The 21,055-nt window shown below is 39.8% G+C and overlaps 1 protein-coding gene across 3 annotated transcripts; it reads left to right on the plus strand.

Annotated features, from left to right (window-relative positions):
- The first annotated feature begins 1,263 nt into the window (after positions 1 to 1,263).
- On the plus strand, positions 1,264 to 8,814 carry SLITRK5 (SLIT and NTRK like family member 5). Of its 3 annotated transcripts, none has more exons than XM_072976435.1 (2): positions 1,264 to 1,414; positions 4,544 to 8,814. In XM_072976435.1, the coding sequence occupies exon 2, from the start codon at positions 4,552 to 4,554 to the stop codon at positions 7,429 to 7,431; it is 2,880 nt and encodes a 959-aa protein (XP_072832536.1). In that variant the 5' UTR covers positions 1,264 to 1,414; positions 4,544 to 4,551; the 3' UTR covers positions 7,432 to 8,814. The 3 variants fall into 3 exon arrangements, with proteins under 3 accessions (XP_072832536.1, XP_072832537.1, XP_072832538.1); XM_072976436.1 differs by lacking the exon at positions 1,264 to 1,414 and adding an exon at positions 1,803 to 1,987; XM_072976437.1 differs by lacking the exon at positions 1,264 to 1,414 and adding an exon at positions 1,868 to 1,934.
- Positions 8,815 to 21,055: the final 12,241 nt, after the last annotated feature.

A 21,055-nucleotide genomic window follows, 5' to 3' on the forward strand; every position in this document is an offset into this window, starting at 1 on the left:
TGTCAGGTTTCATGGAAAGAGCCAGGAGTACTTACTGTAGAGATGACGCTAGTAGAGTTTAGCAGATGACTCTTCAAGAAACTTGCTTTCTATCGATACTGCATTTATTTAGGGATTTCCAGCTTTTTAGTACACACCAAATACATTCACAATCTCTCTGAAAGTCGTTCGCATTCCCTTGTCTCGCCCGGACATACTTATAAAACGTAATTCTTACAAAAAAAAAAAGCGCCCTTGTTTGTAGCTAGGATGAACCACTCCCTCTTCCAGGGTCCTTTACATTAAGTACAAGAGACAGCAGCACGGGCTGTGTTAGTCTAAATGGGAGGTGGAAGGCAGGCGATGAGCGCAGAGCTGGAATCATCTGTCCCTGACCACCAACAAGCCTGACACTGTCGGGGTTATTTCCACTCCTCCCTTTTTCAGTCCGAGGATTGCACAGTCCCACGCTCCTGTTACGCACATGGTCCAAGACTCCACTGTCTCCCACGAATGTGACATCCAAGGGGGGCTCCGGTTGCGCCGCCCGAGCCCAGGGACGCCTTCGCCCTCGGCTGCCATCTATCGGCCACGGAGCGCCCGCCTCGCCCCGGGCCCATCATGTCTGCTGCAGCTTGGCTCGCACCAGTGGCGCGACAATAACAAGTGCACTGGACGGGGCCCTGCGCCCGCGCCGGAGCAGATGTCTCAGAGACCCCTGCGATGCTTACCGCGCTGCCACCTCCTCAGCGCCTGGGAGGGAAGACGCGACTTTCTCTGAGTTTTTTAGAACGGCCAGGCTGCCGGGACACGCCACAGGCGTGGAACAACGCTGTTCCTGTCCACCGGGTCCCCCAAGGATGTCGGAGATAGAGAATCCCAAATAATGACGATTGTGTGCCTCATCTGGGGAAGGAATAGAGGAAAAACCCCTGCAAAACAAGGAGCGATGAAACGGCCAAGAGGATGTGGGAGCCTTACAAATACTAATTAGGGGCCGCGGCGGCGGCGGCGGCAGCAGCGGCGGCGGCAGCGGAGGCAGGCTCAGCACGGGGACAACCGCGGCGGGAACCCAGCCGGGTGGTCGCAGTTGCGCGGGGGGCGGAGGACGGCGCAGGAGCCGCAGCCGCCGCCGGAGCAGCCGAGGGGCCGGTGCCACCTTCACTCGCCCCTACACTACCATGTACAGTGTGCGCTGCAAGAAGAAGACGGGCGATGCATGCACACCCCCGCGCCCCGCTCCCTCTGGCTCGTCCCCCGGCGTGCGCCACTGACCAGGGGGGAATGTGGTGAAGACGGCGAGGAGAGCCGAGGGGGGAGGGGAGGGCCGGCCGGCGCGAACCCAGGCCGGAGGGTGCGAGGAGCCGGAGGCGGCTGGAGGGGGCGGCGGCCGACGCTGGCTTGGAGAAAGTTGCCCCCTATGCAGATGGCAAGTGTAAGTACCCGCCTGGGGGTACGGCGAAGAATGCCGGGGACCCAGTGATCCCGCGGTGGGGCGGGTGGGAGCGACTGTGCGAAGGAGCACTGAGTATGAGCGGGTGCGAGCGCTCGGCAGGGCTGACCGTCACGTTGGCTGGGCCGGCGGGGCCAGGCAGCCTGCTTCGCGGCCCCCTCCTCCGGTCCCGCGCCTCCCCCTCCCCACCAGCTCCCTCCCCGCCCCGCCCGGCTCCTGTTCCCGGCCCCCACCGCGAGGCGCCTCAGCCGCCGGTCCTCCGCCGCCCCCTCCCCCTCCCTTCCCAGCCCGTCGCTCGCGATCGCCCCCCCCCGCCCCGCTGCCCGCTCCGACTACCGCGGAGGGAGCCGGGGAGAGCCGCTTGGGGAGCCCCGGCACCCGCGGTCGCCTCCGCGGCGGCGGCCCGGGGCTGGCGGCGTCCGGGCGCCTCTTCTCTCCAGCCTCTCGGATCTCAGTGCGCGCTCTGCCTGGGCTTCCGAACCCCAGAGCACACCCCAAAGAGGTATTTTTTGTAAGGGTGGCTATGATGAGTGGGCCCTGGAGATGTGAGACGGGGTAAGTCGGCCGTTTTACTTTGCAAAAGAGGCTCCAGTGTGTGTGTCTGTGTGTGTGGCGGCCGGGTGGCTTTCTTTCCCTCTCCGCCCTCCCCTTCTTCCTCCCCTTTCCCTTCCTTCGCTTTGGGGCGGGGTGGGGGAGGGGAGCCTCGCGTCCTGGAACTCCGGGTGCTTCTGCCTGGGCCGCTGTGGGAGAAGCTGTGCCCGGAGCCGCGGGTCCGGCCTGGGTGCCGGGCACCAGCCCGCCGGCCCTACGCTGCTTAATGCAGGGATGTTCACGGCGACGATCCAGGGTTTAAATTCTTTGGGGGGAAACAAATACAGCTTCCCCGCCTCCGCCTTCCAAAAAAAAAAAATCTGAGAATCCGAGAATGTGCAGCGTACCCGCTAATTTACATCGGAGGTGCGCTTCCCAGTCAGAATGTCAGCCTTCTCCGGCTCATTCAACTTTTATTTTCTCAAATTTTCGGGCTCCTTTGATGGCAAGGAGGAGGGGAAAGGGAGTGGGGTGAGTGGAAGCTCTTCGACTCTTCGACCCTGGCTAGCCAGGACTGAATTAAAGTTGCAAACGCTCGAGTTTAATATTGGCTGGACACATTTTGCGAAGGGCTGTCAGAGGGTGGGAGGTGAATGGGGGCGGGGAAGCACCGGGGGGGAGGGGGAGGGGACCCAACCCCCGCCGAATGGATGTACAGATTTGATCCAGCGGAGAACGGAAATTTCAAGGTAAATATTTTGCTTTCATAGAAGGTGCTTTTGCCGCTTTTAAGCGGGGAGGTGTTTGCCGCTGCGTTGGGAGGTCGGGGATACTTGCGAGGTTTATACACTGTGGTTCCCGTTCGTCTCGGCACGTCTGGGTGGCCACACGTGAATGATTCGCAGGCACACTTGCACACGTGCGTGCGAATGCAGGGGCTCTTAATAACGCGGGCTGGAGTCGGCTCGGGGATCAAGATCGAGGTCTCCACGCTTGAACCCGTGACTCAGAAACGTCTTGGCTCTAGTTTGGGGTTGCGATTTGACATCAGACTTGGTGGTGGTGAGGCAGAGGCAGGGGTGACCAGAGAAAAGACATTGGTTCCCGGAGCCCAGCATTTCTACCAAGTGTTCCCTCCCCCCGTTCCTCCAACCAACGCAACACGCACTCACTCACACACACACACACACACACACACACACACACACACACACTCGCTCCATTTATGTCCTTTCTTTTATGAGTGCTGCTGTCGACTCGAAGTAGGAAGTAAAAGGAAGCCTTTAAGGGGACAAAAGAAAGCCAGAAAGAAAGGGGAGGGGGTCAGATAGATTCCTCAGGGAGATGAAATTCGAATATTAAAGCACTGACCTATGTCACTTGCTGTTCCCCCTTCCTCGCTTCTACATTGCCTCTTAATCATTCCAAGTGCCCTTCCTCAGGGAGGGGCGGGGAGGAAGAGGAGAGGGAGTAAAGCATTTATAATTAAATGTACTAAGCAACTCCAAAGATGGGGATGCTGGCGAGGTAGTTCAGCCCAAATCTTACTAATTCAGTAGGCTGAGTCTTGCATACTGTGGCAAATTGACTTGGAGCCCGAGCTAAGGGAGGTTTTTGGTGCTGGTCCTCGGTTTTACTTTTAGCTGATTCCCGGTAAGCAAGAGGAACGTCCTCTTTAAACTCCAGGTATCAGGAGGTGTTCCGGGATTGCGGATGCCTTCGCAGAGTTCTTTGTAATCTACCGTGCAGAACTATTTCAGTGGCTTAAAGATGCGGTTTGGTAGCGTCGCTGACATGATCAATGAGAAGAAGTGGACGCAGGGCGCTCTCAGGGAAGCGCTGCTAAGTGGCACCGTGCATGCAATTAGGACGCTGATGTGCTTAATAGCGCGACAGCGAAGTCCACCATCAAAGCGAACGCGCTCTCCTTTTTCTCCACACTCAAAGCTCCTGAAGACAATTGGTGATTTAAGAGCTTCTTCTGGGTCCTTTTAATGCATAATCTCGCACCCTTTTTGCCTCTGAAAAGTATTCTTTAGGTTCCCACTCTGGCATTTCGAGCGATGGTTTTAAAATAGCCCAAGTATTGTGGCTTCTGGCTCCTCTGTGAAAATGGGAGACCTTCACGGTGAACTGTTAACTGAAGAGGTTCTGAAAGAAAGGCAGAGGAACTGGGTATAGGTGAGGTGGGGAACCTTGTAAAATGGTGCTTCTTTTCTCTTAAATTAGAACCATGAAACTGAAGTGACAGCCATTTTATGTATATTTATGGATTTGTTTTGAAAGGGGGGGAGCAGGGAAGAACACTAAAATGAGACTATCTAACCTGCCCTTATCTTATAAAGAGTAGTATGTTCCTGTTGGCATTAGGAAATGAAATCAACCTTTAAATCAAAATGAATATCAGATTTTAATAAAGTCTGGAGAATGTCGACGTACCACTGGGGGTGGGGGTGTCATTCATATCCCCTCCTTCTGGATTTCAGACAAATAGCAGTAGAGAAGAGAGAGACCTTCTGATTGATCCTTTAAATTTTTGGTCATATTCTGTTGTTTCCCTTTTTCCTCTCTCCCTTGCAGGAGATAAAATGCACACTTGCTGCCCCCCAGTAACTTTGGAACAGGACCTTCACAGAAAAATGCAGAGCTGGATGCTGCAGACTCTAGCGTTTGCTCTAACATCTCTCGTCCTCTCATGTGCAGAAACCATCGATTATTATGGGGAAATCTGTGACAATGCATGTCCTTGTGAGGAAAAGGACGGCATTTTAACTGTGAGCTGTGAAAACCGGGGGATTATCAGCCTCTCTGAAATTAGCCCTCCCCGTTTCCCAATCTACCACCTCTTGTTGTCTGGAAATCTTTTGAACCGTCTCTATCCCAATGAGTTTGTCAATTATACTGGGGCTTCAATTTTGCATCTGGGTAGCAATGTGATCCAGGACATTGAGACCGGGGCTTTCCACGGGTTGCGGGGTTTAAGGAGATTGCATCTGAACAATAATAAGCTGGAACTTCTGCGAGATGATACCTTCCTTGGCTTAGAGAGCCTGGAGTACCTACAGGTCGATTACAATTACATCAGTGTCATTGAACCCAATGCTTTTGGGAAACTGCATTTGTTGCAGGTGCTTATCCTCAATGACAATCTCTTGTCCAGTTTACCCAACAACCTTTTCCGTTTTGTGCCCTTAACTCACCTGGACCTGCGGGGGAACCGGCTGAAACTTCTGCCCTATGTGGGGCTGTTGCAGCACATGGATAAAGTTGTGGAGTTACAGCTAGAGGAAAACCCCTGGAATTGCTCCTGTGAGCTGATCTCTCTGAAGGATTGGTTAGACAGCATCTCCTACTCAGCCCTGGTGGGGGATGTGGTTTGTGAGACCCCTTTCCGCTTACACGGCCGGGACTTGGACGAGGTGTCCAAGCAGGAACTTTGCCCAAGGAAACTTATTTCAGACTATGAGATGAGGCCTCAGACGCCTTTGAGCACCACGGGGTATTTACATACCACCCCGGCTTCGGTGAATTCCGTGGCCACTTCTTCCTCTGCTGTTTACAAACCCCCCTTGAAGGCCCCCAAAGGGACTCGCCAACCTAACAAGCCCAGGGTGCGCCCCACCTCTCGGCAGCCCTCCAAGGACCTGGGCTATGGCAACTATGGCCCCAGCATCGCCTACCAGACCAAATCTCCGGTGCCTTTGGAGTGTCCCACCGCGTGCACTTGCAACCTGCAAATCTCTGATCTGGGCCTCAACGTCAACTGCCAGGAGCGCAAAATCGAGAGCATCGCAGAGCTGCAGCCCAAGCCCTACAACCCCAAGAAGATGTATCTGACGGAGAACTACATTGCCCTGGTGCGCAGGAGTGACTTCCTGGAGGCCACCGGGCTGGACCTCTTGCACCTGGGCAACAACCGCATCTCCATGATCCAGGACCGCGCCTTCGGGGATCTCACCAACCTGAGGCGCCTCTACCTAAACGGCAACAGGATCGAGAGGCTGAGCCCGGAGCTGTTCTACGGCCTGCAGAGCCTGCAGTATCTCTTCCTCCAGTACAACCTCATACGCGAGATTCAGCCCGGCACTTTCGATCCGGTCCCAAACCTCCAGCTGCTATTCCTGAACAACAACCTCCTGCAGGCCATGCCCTCTGGCGTCTTCTCAGGCCTGACCCTCCTCAGACTGAACCTGAGGAGTAACCACTTCACCTCCTTGCCGGTGAGTGGAGTTCTGGACCAGCTGAAGTCACTCATCCAAATCGACCTGCACGACAACCCTTGGGATTGTACCTGCGACGTGGTGGGCATGAAGCTGTGGGTCGAGCAGCTCAAAGTGGGTGTCTTGGTGGACGAAGTCATCTGCAAGGCGCCCAAGAAGTTCGCTGAGACGGATATGCGCTCCATTAAGTCGGAGCTGCTGTGCCCAGACTACTCGGACGTAGTGGTTTCCACGCCCACGCCCTCCTCCATCCAGGTCCCGGTGAGGACCAGCGCCGTGACCCCCGCGGTGCGGCTGAACAGCACCGGGGCCCCGGCGGGCCTGGGCGCGGGCGGAGGCGCGTCGTCGGTGCCCCTGTCCGTGCTGATCCTCAGCCTGCTGCTGGTCTTCATCATGTCGGTCTTCGTGGCCGCCGGGCTCTTCGTGCTAGTCATGAAGCGCAGGAAGAAGAACCAGAGCGACCACACCAGCACCAACAATTCCGACGTGAGCTCCTTCAACATGCAGTACAGCGTATACGGCGGCGGCGGGGGCGCGGGAGGCCACCCGCACGCGCACGTGCACCACCGCGGGCCTGCGCTGCCCAAGGTGAAGACGCCCGCCGGCCACGTGTACGAGTACATCCCCCATCCACTGGGCCACATGTGCAAAAACCCCATCTACCGCTCCCGGGAGGGCAACTCCGTGGAGGATTACAAAGACCTGCACGAGCTCAAGGTCACTTACAGTAGCAACCACCACCTGCAGCAGCAGCCGCCGCCGCCGCCGCCGCCGCCGCAGCCGCCCCAGCAGCAGCCCCCGCCGCAGCTGCAGCTGCAGCCGGGGGAGGAGGAGAGGCGGGAAAGCCACCACTTGCGGAGCCCCGCCTATAGTGTCAGCACTATCGAGCCCCGGGAGGACCTGCTGTCGCCGGTGCAGGACGCCGACCGCTTTTACAGAGGCATTTTAGAACCAGACAAACACTGCTCCACCACCCCCGCCGGCAACAGCCTCCCGGAATATCCCAAGTTCCCGTGCAGCCCTGCTGCTTACACTTTCTCCCCCAACTATGACCTGAGACGCCCCCATCAGTATTTGCACCCGGGGGCAGGGGACAGCAGGCTGCGGGAACCGGTGCTCTACAGCCCCCCCAGTGCTGTCTTTGTAGAACCCAACCGGAACGAATATCTGGAGTTAAAAGCAAAACTAAACGTTGAGCCGGACTACCTCGAAGTGCTGGAAAAACAGACCACTTTTAGCCAGTTCTAAAAGCAAAGAAACTCCCTTGGAGCTTTTGCATTGAAAACAAACAAGCAAGCAGACACACACGGTGAACACATTTGATTAATTGTGTTGTTTCAAAGTTTAGGGTGAAGTGCCTTGGCACGAGATTCTCAGCTTCAGCGGAAGATACTGAAAGGGTGTGCAATTTCCTTTTCCTATACCCGTGGGGAAACATTTGTGTAAACTGGGCACATCGCTTTCTCTTCTTGAGTGTGGGGAAGTCGAGGAGAAGGGCTTTATGGAGGGCAATTCGCTGTGCGGGTGACTTGTTAAAGGTCGCAGTCATTTTCGTAGTGGTTGGAAGTGCTAAGAATGGTGGTAGATGGCAGCGCATAGATTCTACTCTTCCACTTTTACTGCCTCCCCCCCCCTTCTCCCCCTTCGAGCCATGGGTGGGTCTAAATGGCTTTTGTGGAGAGATTAGCACACCCCAACTTTAATAGAAAGTTTGCCCGCCACCCGCCTTCCTCCTTCCCTTTTTCTTCCTCCCTCTCCTTTCCCCGCTCCCTCTCCTTCCTCCGTTTCCTTTCTCTGCCTCCCTGCCTCCTCCTCCTCTCATTTCTTTCCTTTCTTTTTAAAGAATGTGTTTGTATGCATTCTGGACATTTGAATTTAAAAAAAAAGTATTGTGATCTTGAAAAGGATCACCATAGATGTGGACAAATCATTAAAATTACAGAGCTATATGATCCATAATTGATTAGTCAAAATAACTTATTGATGAAATATACAAATATTTTATTGTAGCACCTATTTTTATATGCACATTTAGCATTTCTCTTTCCTTCATATTTAGCCTATGATTTTCACAGAGGTGTCACACTACATCAGGAGCTGCATTTCCAAAACTAAAGTGATATCAGGAAGGCATTTTAAAATCATTAAAAATATGGAGAACTTAATGGCAAAATCTTAAAAGTCAATGCAACCCACCCAATTGAATCTGTAATTTAAAAAAAAAACTGATTGTATCCCAATGTATAAAAGAAAAATATTTAGGGCAATTAATTGGGCCATTTGAGTGAGAATCGTGTGCAAGTTTCTGGTTTTATTAGAGAAGATTTAAAAGTATTTTTATTAGTCAACCAAAATGATGCATTGATTTGACTACTATTGTAGCCAATTTTTGATTGTTTAACCAAACCCAGTTGCATTTGTACAGATCCACGTATACTGGCACCTCAGAAGACCAAATGATGGACTGTACAAATCTCTATATAATGTCTTTATCCCTCTGGGCAGCAAGCAATGATGACAACCACAAACAGGATCTCTGTAAGATGGGGCTACTGTTGTTACAGTCTCATATGTATCCCAGCACATGTAATTTTTTAAATAGTTTCTGAATAAACACTTGATAACTATGTCAAATAAGAGGGATTGAAGTAATGATTGTGTGAGATGCAAAAGAAATAGCTATGTGTGATTGACTAAATCGCCGTTATTAACAATTTAAGACATAGTAGCTAACTTTTATTCTTAAAAGAAAAAAATGTTCCCCTAATTATCAGATTTTAAATATATATATAATTACACATTTGTTGGTTCAGGGAAGTATGTTTCTCTATATGTGTCATTTAATGTGTTTATTAATGAATTTCAATTGTACATTTCTTTTCCTTACTGAAGTGTTCATCTAACATGTGGAGCATGGTAAGTAACATATTACATATTGATTTTTCTCTCAATAGTATGTGTTTTGCCATGCCAGTATTATTTATCCGGTCTAGAATTTAACTTGTGTAAAACTACCTTCAACAATTATGATGGGTACTTTATCTCAAGTTGATCTGTATCTTACATGTTCAAAATGTTGGTGTGTACAAGCTGTCATGAGTATCTCTGAGTGAGGTTTGGCAGTGAATGAGATTAGTACTTAAGGGTAGGAAACATGTAAATTAATCTGAAACTTAAAGAGCCTTGTGCTTCATTGGTGTTGGTGGATCTCCCCAAATCTCACTGGAATGTGTACAAAATCAAGGGCTGTTCATGAAGTTTATGTTTAAGGAACACTTTCCATGGCATTCTGCCACAAAGAGGCAGCATTCACCCATGAGTAAACTGACAGTAACTACTTGAAAATAGATTGAAAAGGTGGTAACAGTTTCCCTAAGGAATTAAAAAATAAATAGTAATGCTACATTGGCCAAGTGGAGTAAACTGTCCCCATTCCGTGCAACATTTTCCCTTCCAATTTTTTTTTTCAAAGAGGAAAGGAATAAACTTAATGCTATGCTATTACCATGAGAAAAAACTTCTCTCTTACTTTCCATCTACCTCCTCCATATCAGATCCAGGATTAGAAGATATATATATATATATATCTTATATATATATACACACATACAAGTATTTGACTTCACTATATATATATATATATATATATATATATATATATATATATATATATACATATATATATATATATATATATATATATATATATATATATACACACATACAAGTATTTGACTTCACTATTGGGGTTGCTATGAATTTTTTCTTCGCAGTGGGAGTTACTTCTCTTTTAAAAATATCAAAATGGCTTTTTCAATATTATTATATGTAGATATGACAGTGTTGTATAAATTATAAAATATTAACGCAAAGTGGAATCCTCCATGTAACTAAGGTTTACTTCTTAATTGATGCATAAAAAGTAAGAGCTAAGAATTACACGAAATCAAAAATGTAGTTCTGGACAATATAAGTAGCTTCCAAAGAAAGTTTGTTGATCTATCTTTCAAAGATTTACAAAACAATATTATTATTTGCAAACCAGCACTATTTCACATAATCTTGTCACAGATATACTCATGGTAGGTGGTTCATTTCTACCTCTACTTTTCATAAGATGTCCACCAGTTTTTACTCTCAAAAAATAACAATTATATGATTTATGCAAAGAAGTTAATTCTGATTGTTAAATTATACTTTTCACATCTGTATTAAGGGGATAAAAATAAACTTATCCTTGCCCTAATAAACTTGAAAAAATTTTAACATGTAGAATTATGAAACTGTATAGAGTTAAAAGTGAATTATTTTCTCTTTACACATGGTTTCCTGCCAATACATTAACGTATACAATAGAACATAATTTGTGTCATTTTGAATATTTGATTTTTGGTTTTTCAGGTTTTCTGAATCAGTAATTAAAGTGGGTAGATCAGTGGTATATGATTAGATTAAGGAACCCTGCAAATTCTCTCCACAGAATTTAGGAGAACAAAAATATGTAATGTTTCAGGCATCAATTAAAATTCGGGTGCAAACTAAGCTTAATCTTTGTGCTTGTTCTATTTGATATGCTTCATAAGCTCATCTAAATATGTCTCTAGGTAGATATTACAAAATCTTATTTTTATCTATATATGTGATTATAGTGTAAATACTTAAATTATCTCAGAGAAAGTAAATATAATCCATGTAAATGTAGACAATTTGTATGCTGATATTCAAAGTCATTTACAGTTAAACTATTGATTGAAGTTATGAACTGATCAATTTTAGCATTAGGATCATACTCAGAATACATTTTTTGGTTAAGCAACATTATCACCTTTACATATATGAAGGGGAAATTTTTAGTGAATGTTTTGGGTATCTAAGTCTGTCCCTCATCACTGTCCCCTCAACCTCAATAGGAAATTCAAGCAACTGTGTAATGAAAAATCCACACTTAGAATGTAGAAAAGGTTAGAATTTAAGAACTTGATCCAAGATACCAGTTTCTTGCCCTCTATCATTAATTCTATTCTTCTTACTAAGTTAGCAAATTATTCAAATTAAATATGTAAAATTTCCTTTCCCTACTCTTTATTTTGAGACTCTCTTCCTTTTTCCTTACATCTTCCCCTTTCCTCCTTCTTTGTCTCTGATCCTTTCTCTTCTTTATTTTTCGGTAGAGCAAGGGAGAGTGAGAATAGTTCAGTCCCTGTTTGAAATGCCAAAAACTGACTACTTAGTTTCAGGAGCTCAATAGATTGTCTGCAAAGTCACACAACTCCAAATTAAAGAAAATAAAGCAGACCACAAATATGCTTCCAATTCATTTGGTAATATGCTTTTGGTGCACTTTCAGATGGCTCCAAATTAAGATATTTGCAAATATATGACAGTAAAATTAAAATAGTTGGATGGACATTAGTCATGTGCCTAAAAATAATGGAGGCACTGGGGATTGAACTCACGACCTCCTGTATACCAGGCATGCATGCTACCTACCACTGAGCTATGCCCCTCACTCCCTGGAAAGTATGAAACAATGTTTTTAAGGGTGATTTTTTTTTTAAAGTTAACCTGCAGAAATGGAATTGTGGCTTTTTCAAATTGAAGGCTCATTTGTGTCTTTGTTGACTTTCAACAAACTTATTTTCAGGTTATCACGTTTTTAAGAAATATTTTCAACATATCACAATGTAAATTCAATTCAAATTTGTGATACTTCAGTATTGAATCATAGATATCTTAGTAGCAAATTTTGGTTACTTTTTGGTGTCCTGGAATAGGCATATTTTAAATTTTCTTAAACAGTGATTATTACTACCAGTAATCAATTTTAGAATTTCCAACTAACACATTTTTAAAGAATCTTATTGTATGGTTCATTAAAACAAAACTTAATAATGAATATTGAAACCAAAATAGTTTTGTATTTTCCATTTGTAGTTAAGCACATGCCTATTTAAATAAAGTATGAGGGGTGGCAGCAAACCCATGTTAATTGATTAGCAAAGTTCTTTATCAGATGTTACAATAGAGATATGACCAGTGTGTTTTATCCATGAGCTGTTAATCAGGCCCTTGTAGACTAAAATTTTAAATATTAAATATAAAAATTGGTATGTAAAAAGGAATACTTGGCCAATAAATATATTTTACCTGTAATGATATATCTATATAAATTATCCATATAACATCATGCTTTTTTACCATTGTAGTATAATAGTTTTGCGATATTTAAGTCCAAAATCAAGAGTATTTCACTTCTGAAAACCAAATGTGAACATTCAGATCCAGAAATTACTCATATATGTCAGAGAATATTTAAACTCCATTCACCATACTGCCATTTAAACTCATTCAATCAAAACGATATTTTGTTACCTAGTTATGATTTAAAACCTCAAACCTCAGATGAAAATTAAGTATCTCATTAGAAATTTTAACAAGAAAGAAATGTAAAAGATAAGTATTGAGTATTTGGATTCTACATTTAAAATATCTTCTCAGAAGCTAACAAATGTATATACAGAAAAACATTACAAAAGATCTTTCTGTAAAATTGTACATTTTATGAAATTGCTTGTTCCATATGGTTTGCAAAATCTTTTTACTTTCAACAATGAACTCTGTCTTCATTTAAGAAAGTTTATCTGAGGGAAGTTTTCTTTCTTTTTTGCATAAGATGTCATCTTATTGTCCCATTACGGCCTAACACCTTCACTTAAAAGCTCTGTGCTCATTTTTAAACGTGCTGAAAATAATCTCTATTATTATGTTTAATTTTGGCAACTCAAATCGTTTTCTCCTTCCCCCTGCAAAAATTGAAAAGAGGTTGGATATTTCTCCCATTTGCTAGCGTGAACTTTGAAGTCAAATTAATGATTATCCCAAATCATTCCAAAATACAGCAATCCAAGTGCTATGTAAGCATGACAACGTGAGAGGATGTGGATATTAAATTGTCGCTAAGGACTTGACACTCACTAATAATCACCTTCAATACACAGCATCTAAATACAAAGGTGAAAACCTCTTTGATTGTTAACGTACTTAAATTACACACTTTGGTTAACTGGGTAGTGCATATACGTTTATAAAGTGCTGCTATTGTGAGCTTTATGAACACTAAAGCTATGCTCACTGAGTGCTGATCCGTGGGCTAAATCCTGAAAAAAAGTCTGTTTTATTTGATCAGAACAATTTTATTTCCATTAAAAATAAATAAATTTGAATTTTAGTGCCTTTAGGCTAGATAAGCACCCTCCATATTACCTTAACCTAGCACCTTCATATACTACTATATTATCTGCTGGACGCTGAGAGCATTTGAACTTTCAACCATGTTTAAATAAAATCTGTTCCTCGAGTATTAAAATTTATATATCATAATCATGGATTTTTCAGGCATTGCTCTCTAGGAGCTCAGAGTTATTAGTTCTTTGTATATAATATATGAAGTAGCAGATTCTATGTAGGTTTATATTATAAAGAAAGCAAGATTAAATATAGGAAAGATCAAAATGAATAATTTTACAATCAGAGGGAACTGGTTTACAATATGCGAATGTTCTACTCAAAATGTAAATGTAAGTGTTAGAGATTTACAGCGACTTGGAGTCTCCCAGAGCCATTTTTGCAAACCAGCCTGACTCACTCGCGGGTTTCTGGACATTCTAAGGAGCACTGCAGTAGTAACTTTACAGGTGTGTTCTTATAGGAAGAAAGTATAATCGCAGCTCACAACAAGGGCTTTTCCCCATGTTTGGGGACTAACTGCTCATATACTTGAAAATACTGCAAAAGGTCAATTCATTGAAAATATATCAACATCAAATATTATGAGAATCATTTCCAGGATGGAAAATATAATTTGGAAAATCTGATCCAACAGATTCACACCTAAAAAGTTTTTAAAGGGGGAGACAGAATAGTCAAGGCTATTTTTCCAGTGTATTAGAGCAAAATGAGTAGAGGAAAAATATTTTTGGTATTACTGACTGTGCTAGTGATAAGTTGTTTGTAAACTGATGTATGTTCAAGGAAGTAAATTGATGTAAATCTAGAGGAAGTAAGAGATAATGTAATGAAATTCCCAAACCCTCCAAATCAGCTTATTTTCTTTTAAGATTTATTTTCTTTTTTTTTTTGAGACTAAACTCTGACATATTTTGTAAAGAAATTTTGGATTTCATCTTTTTTATTATTTTTCTAACAAAATGTGATTAGCACTGCTATACACATATATTGTCAATTGGATTTTTATTTTTACTGTTGATTTGGTTTATCGATCATGTAATCTTAACTTTTTCCTTCACTGAAAGTTAATAACCTATGCCTGAAATAATGAAACAATAGTTGCAGATTAGTTGGTGTTGTTTTATGCTAAATGGTAGTCACTGGCTCAAGGCTGAGGATGACTCTCAAATTCCAAATTATGTTCCTTTTCCCATTGCAGATAGGGAATATAGTGTCCTTTGGCAACTTTCTTTGTGTCTCTGCCTATATTCAATCTGTAAAAATTACTACAATGCACTTGGTTTATGAAAAGCTTAAAGAAATTTAGATTTCCATTTTCTCTGCTGGGTGTATGTCAACTGTAATTAGCAACATGTAATTGATTATCATTGCTATTTATACTATATACCTATGAAAGGTATAATTATGTCTTTCAGATGAAAACATCTTTTTCCCTCTCTCTCTCTTTATATATATGTATGTGTATATCATCATTGAAATGTATTTTTCAATTTCTCCATTAACAGTTTATTTGCTTACAAAATTGAATGGTAATTTGTAGATACTTTTAGTAAAGTTAAAGTTACAGCTTCTTTGAAAAGGAAAGAACTTAGTATAGTTTTATTGACTTATATATTCTTACCCTTTGAAATAATATTGAACTTTCAGTATATTTCAAAAATATATGATCAGTATTTATTTCTCAGACAATTGAATGCTGTTCCTAATTAGATGGTGATTTTATATTTGCTTATTTTGTTTGCATTTAACACATCTTGAAGTTATGTGTGAGATAATTTCTATTATTCTGGTTTTAATTCAAACATTCTTGGGCATACTTATTTTTTATTAGATAAGATTCCATAATAAATGTCATACAAAGATGTATCAATAATCTGTACCATACATAATATTTAAGGCTCCTTGGCTTATTTTTTTTACAGAGTTAATTACAAAAGGCAGAATAAATATGTGATATATCATTCATCATTTTAATATTCTAAATTTAGCAACTGCCCTCCTGCTTAGTGATTAATAGTATAGATAGTACTGATTTCCTTTTATCTGCTATAGTACAAATTTAGTTGTTAATCCAATAATGAAATTATTTCCATTCCCAATACTTTCAAATATCATTACAACTGCCATTTACTAGTTTCAGTGACAATCTGAATTCCTCCTCAGATGCTTAAAGGAATCTTTATAGACTGTTATAAACAGAAGTGCTGATGGTTAGAATTAAGATGGTAACAATGACAAATCAACAATAAACATTACAATTAAACAATTACCTTCTCTATTAAAAAGAGAACAGAAACTCAAGTACATTAAAATAATGTCTTGAGAGACACTAGAAGTGTAGCAAGCTGACATTCATGCCTAGTAAAAAGGTCTAACTAATATCATCTTGCAACATTATATTGTTCTATACGAATATTATGTTTCTGTTCAGTGCATCAGAGAATTTATTAATCCAGAATTAATCCACGATTTTTCTCTAATTAACTTGCCAAAATTCATCTAAAGAAAGATAGAATAGGAAAAAGGGATATTTAGGATAATGATTATATCTATCACCAGATCCTAGAACAATACCTCGCAATTAGCAGGCACTCCCCAAGTGAATTAACAAGTACATGTTTATAGATGTCTACCGACTAAGGTGAATTCAGTGAAAACTATAAAGATCCTAGGTTGTCTATAACACCACCATTTACCTTGCCATAAACTTTAAGGTTGGCTAAAATATCAATAAGGATATTGGATGACTGTTTAGTGCCTTGGCATGCAAGTTTATATTAGGGAACGATCGGGGATGCTACTAGTGAATTCTAAATCTGTTTATAATAAACACAGGAAATACTTTTTAAACGGCTTCACTTTTAGTCCACTTTTCTAAAATATGTTCAGATAATTAAAGAAAAATGGAAATGAAACTCATCCCAGTTTTTAATTTTAATTATTAATTTTACTTTGCTGGTATAATTGGCGAGGTTTTTTAAATGATTACAGGAAGTAATGATTGTTGCCCTGCTCTTACGTTACTGTTCAGAGCCTGCTTTAATCAAGATACTGGTGAAATTTTCAGGAATTCACAGATAGGCTCCTGGTGTTTTAAGCCTGGTGAGGTATTTATCTATTTAGAAAGCTTTTCTGGGTACTATGTGCTTTCCCCTGGGTGTGAGAAAATCAGTTCATCCTTTTAATGAGAATGTTACCTCCAGGGAAAAAGTAATCCAGAAGGAATAATACATTCCTCAGGGCAGCTTCCTACACGAGGACACACTTTTCTCTGGGGCTGACTACATGTATATTTCAGTGGGAGAGTTTTTAATATTTTAAAATATCATTGCATTTAGTCACAAGGCACCGTGACTATAGGATACAGTATTTTTGGACTATATATTGACATATTTTTCTAAGTTTTTTTATACATCAATTATAGTTTAGGAAATCTTATTTATTGCTAAAAATTACCTGTCTTCTTTTTTGAAGCACAATAAAATAAGTCATTATTAATACGCACTTTACATAGTCTGTTAAACATACAGATGGAGAACAAGAGGCTTAAATGAAGTGACTTTAGAATTGCACTTGTGGACCCCAAACCACACAATTTTATAAGTCTATAAGCTGTTTTGCTACCAAAATATAAATTCTTTCTCTCCATCCAAACTTATTTCATTTTAACCTTGATGAAGATTTGGATGATGAAGTATTTACTCCTTGTGGTCACTTAGAATATTTTGGAGAGTTCATGATTTGAGAATGTGAAGCTATTTGACTTTATAGCTACATGTTTTAGCTCTTCAATCTTATATTTAATATTGACATATTTCAAAATTCAGTTCAGTCACTACTTTTGCCCATTAAAGAGAATTGGAATACAACTGCATAATGTTGTAGATTTTAAATACTTAGCTATTTTTCCTTTTACATTTATAATTTTCTTTCCAAATTAAGACTCAATTAGATATTAAACATATAATATTAAAACATTAAGATATGTTGATATTACTTTGGTTTGCAAAAGATACACTTTCATGCCTAACAACTATAATAAATAAATATTTGATTTACAGGATATAACAATACTATACTATCAAAATATTTCAATGGAATGTAGAAGAATGAAAAATTAAAATCAAAGAAGCACTTTTTAAAATATCTAATATAATCAAAATAAAAGATATTTCGGGGTGAAGATCTTTTCTTCCGCTCTTTTCTCTCATTTTTCATTACCAAATCAGTTTTCTGTTATTAATATTCATTAAAAGTTTCTTAATTTGAGCGATTTATGATTTAAAAATAAAATCATTATTTGTTATATAAATAAAAATAATAGTTTGATTAGTTTAATAACATTTAAACTAAAATAAAGATCAGTTTTTAAAATGAATTTCATTAAAGCCTATTTATCTTGAATATTAAAGCCATTTTCTCATATGCTAGAAGATACTAAATACTTTTAAAGAGAAAAAGTGAACTGATATTCAATAATTTGAATCTCTTTTTAAACATTCGAACTGTGATTCTATGAACAATACTGACATGCAGATTTTTGTTTACCTATTGGAATCTCAGTATTGATATGTATGATTTAAATACATTCTTAATCATTTGAATTACATTTTGTTTGTTGAATTGGAAAAAAAGGACATAAAATTTAGACAACTAATTGAGAAAATTTAAGGTCTTCATATTGATAAAATATTATATCATAGTATGTCATATTATGTACATTTTGTAAAGTAACTTGAAAAAAATGCAATCATACTTATTGGAAGAAATTGAATATCTGTACTATAACTTTAACAATGTAGATATTTTCCTCAAGTTTTATATGGTTAAATTTCTATTTGCAAATATTTTTTACATAAAATTACATTAAAAGTTAATCTGTTATATGTGGTATGAATACCACTAAAAGCAACATTACAATGCCAGAGAATGAAAACAAGCACAATTTAATTATTTGAAAATAATTAGAAAAAAATATGTTTATGTGGCAAATTAGGCACATAACCTAAGACTAATCTCTATGTATTTTGCATGTGATTCAATTAGTATGTATTTTCACATACTTTTTGAATATACTTATTTTAACAAATACCAATGTCTGATATACATGCTAGAGATAACCCTGTAGAAATATTGTTTCAAAATTAGCAAAAAAAGAAAAGATACTAGGCAACTACTTAGGCAGACTTTGTGCCACAGCTATGACAAACCTGTAAATATCACAGAGGGAAGGGCAATGTTTGATTTAGTTTGCTTCCCAACTTATTGACTTACTATTAATAAAGATTCCTTTCTATTTGGAAATCATTATATGAAATAGGAAATTTCCCAGGAGGTTGTAACGGGGCTACATTGAAACAATAGGAAATAAGAATGCTACTGTGATCAAACTAACAAAAAAAAATTTCAACTAAACCTTAAAATAGTTTTTAAAAGTTCTGAATTTAGTATCTATCAAGTAGTAAGTAAATACATACATAAATACGATAATCACCCAAGAATTCTGGGTAAATAATTTTAGACTAATTCTAAATCGCACTACATCATAATCTTTTGCAACATTGCTGTTAGATTCGTATTCAAAATATTAGAGATACTGGACAAAATTCCATTTGATGTGATCTTCTTCAAATGAATCCTTTTGTTACTGCTGCTGTTGCATTCTCTACTTAGGATCATTCCATAATTGAAATCCTACGAAGGTCTCATCATTTGGAACTCTTCTTGCACTGGACATATGCAAATTCTTCATTTGTTATGAAGAAAATCTCCATAAAATAAAGTCATTTCGTACACCAAATATTTATTTGGTCATGAACTCTAAATATATCTATCTTTTCCTAATTGGGTACTACCACTGTTTTATAACTGGAATGGCACTGTATATTAACTAGGATTGGGAGTTTGGGTCTCATATTTCCCCTTTTTTTCCTTACTGGATATAGAATCTTGATGCAAAAAAAAAATGTAATGAATTTATTCACATGAATCAGATTGATGTTTTTACATTATTATTAGATTAGATGATATATAATTATGGTTTCTATTGTTTAAATTGAATTCAATTTATGGAGCTTTAAAATATTTATCCCTGTGTCAAGATTACCCTATTCCTTTCACACACAATATATAAAATAACATTTTTGTTTGATAATTTTTTTAACACAATGAGCCTGATAAATTTGGTAACTGTATCAATTACAGTGCAAAGACATGCCATCTGTCTATATATGGAAATCAAAGACATGTTAAGGTGATTATTGATCATTCTACATGTTGACAATATTCAATTCAGTGAAATGCTATACCTGTAGTCATTCTTTAGATTTATATTACATTGAGTTTTGAAAATATTTTTTTTCATTCTATTTGTTCATAACTTTAGGAACTCACTCAATCTGCTTGGACTTAATCTAGGAAAACTGTGAAGTAGATAAATTATACTTCCCTTTTGTTCTTGTTCTCTATTTTGGCTTTCTTTACCTGAAGATCGCTAAGAAAGTTATAATCATGTTTCCAATTTATTCTTTTAAAAATGCTAATTTGTTCATGGCCTTGTGCTTAGTGACAGTAATATGATGAAGGTGCCTTAGAAGTCAAAGAGGATTTCAAGGCTATCAAAAATATCTCTCCCTACAGAACCCCAGGTTCTGGGACAGCGGCCATCGTAGGAGATGTGGGACAGGAAAACAAGTTCAGCACCAAAGACAGAAACTATGCAGATCAGCCCACTCATTTTACGGGTGCCAAGCCTGCCAATCACAGAAAATGTAGTCACTGAAGAGAATAACTCAATTGCTTTTTTGTGTTTTATATTTTCCATTTTGTGTATAAAAAAAGTTGAGTGTGGGTTATAGATGAGACTTAATATTTTAATCATCAAATCTAACTATCTCTATTATGTGTCAATGCCTTTAAGGAAAACTTCATTATAAACTGCATTTGCCAATTTCCATGTAAGACATGAGTGGAAAAGATGGAGTACATTTACAATAGTTATTAGTTTTTCCATAGATACAACTAAATGTATTCTGATGTTAGTCTACAGTTTTAAAATTGTCAAAGAAAATATACATAGCTTTTCTTTTGCATTAACTGGCTGATACAGCAATTACGTATATTAACAATAAATTACAAATCCTGGGTGAAATTATAGTTTGGTATTATACTATTCAGTAATAATTAATTTACTGGTACAATGAAATCTTTTATTTCAACTCCCATAAATAATTCAACTTCATGAAATCTATTTTCAAATAAACAAGTAATTTCCTTTAAAACTTTCTTTTTAATTCTAATATAAATAGCTTCTTAAGTAAAAACATAACTCTTCAATATAATATGATTCAAAATTTCCTGAATAAAACAAAGATTTTGTGCTAAGTCTTTTTAAGTGTAATCCAGACTACAAAAATACTTATAGTTTCACAATCAGGATTTTTAAGAAGAAAACCCAAACTCAGGGCATTAAATATCTTTCCTATAAGGTAGTCTAACCAGTATGATAAAATAATTAAGTACTCCTCCTTATATTTTCAATATTTAGAGATCATTAGAGATCATTAACATCTTTAACCTATGTTAAGACAATTCCAATGGGTAACTGATAAAGAGGAATTTGCAT

The sequence above is a fragment of the Vicugna pacos genome, chromosome 14 (genome assembly GCF_048564905.1).
Source record: "Vicugna pacos chromosome 14, VicPac4, whole genome shotgun sequence".
NCBI lineage: Eukaryota > Metazoa > Chordata > Mammalia > Artiodactyla > Camelidae > Vicugna > Vicugna pacos.

Excerpts from the sequence above, each read along its gene's own strand:
- SLITRK5 (XM_072976435.1), top strand. The coding sequence starts at position 4,552 with ATGCACACTTGCTGCCCCCCAGTAACTTTGGAACAGGACCTTCACAGA.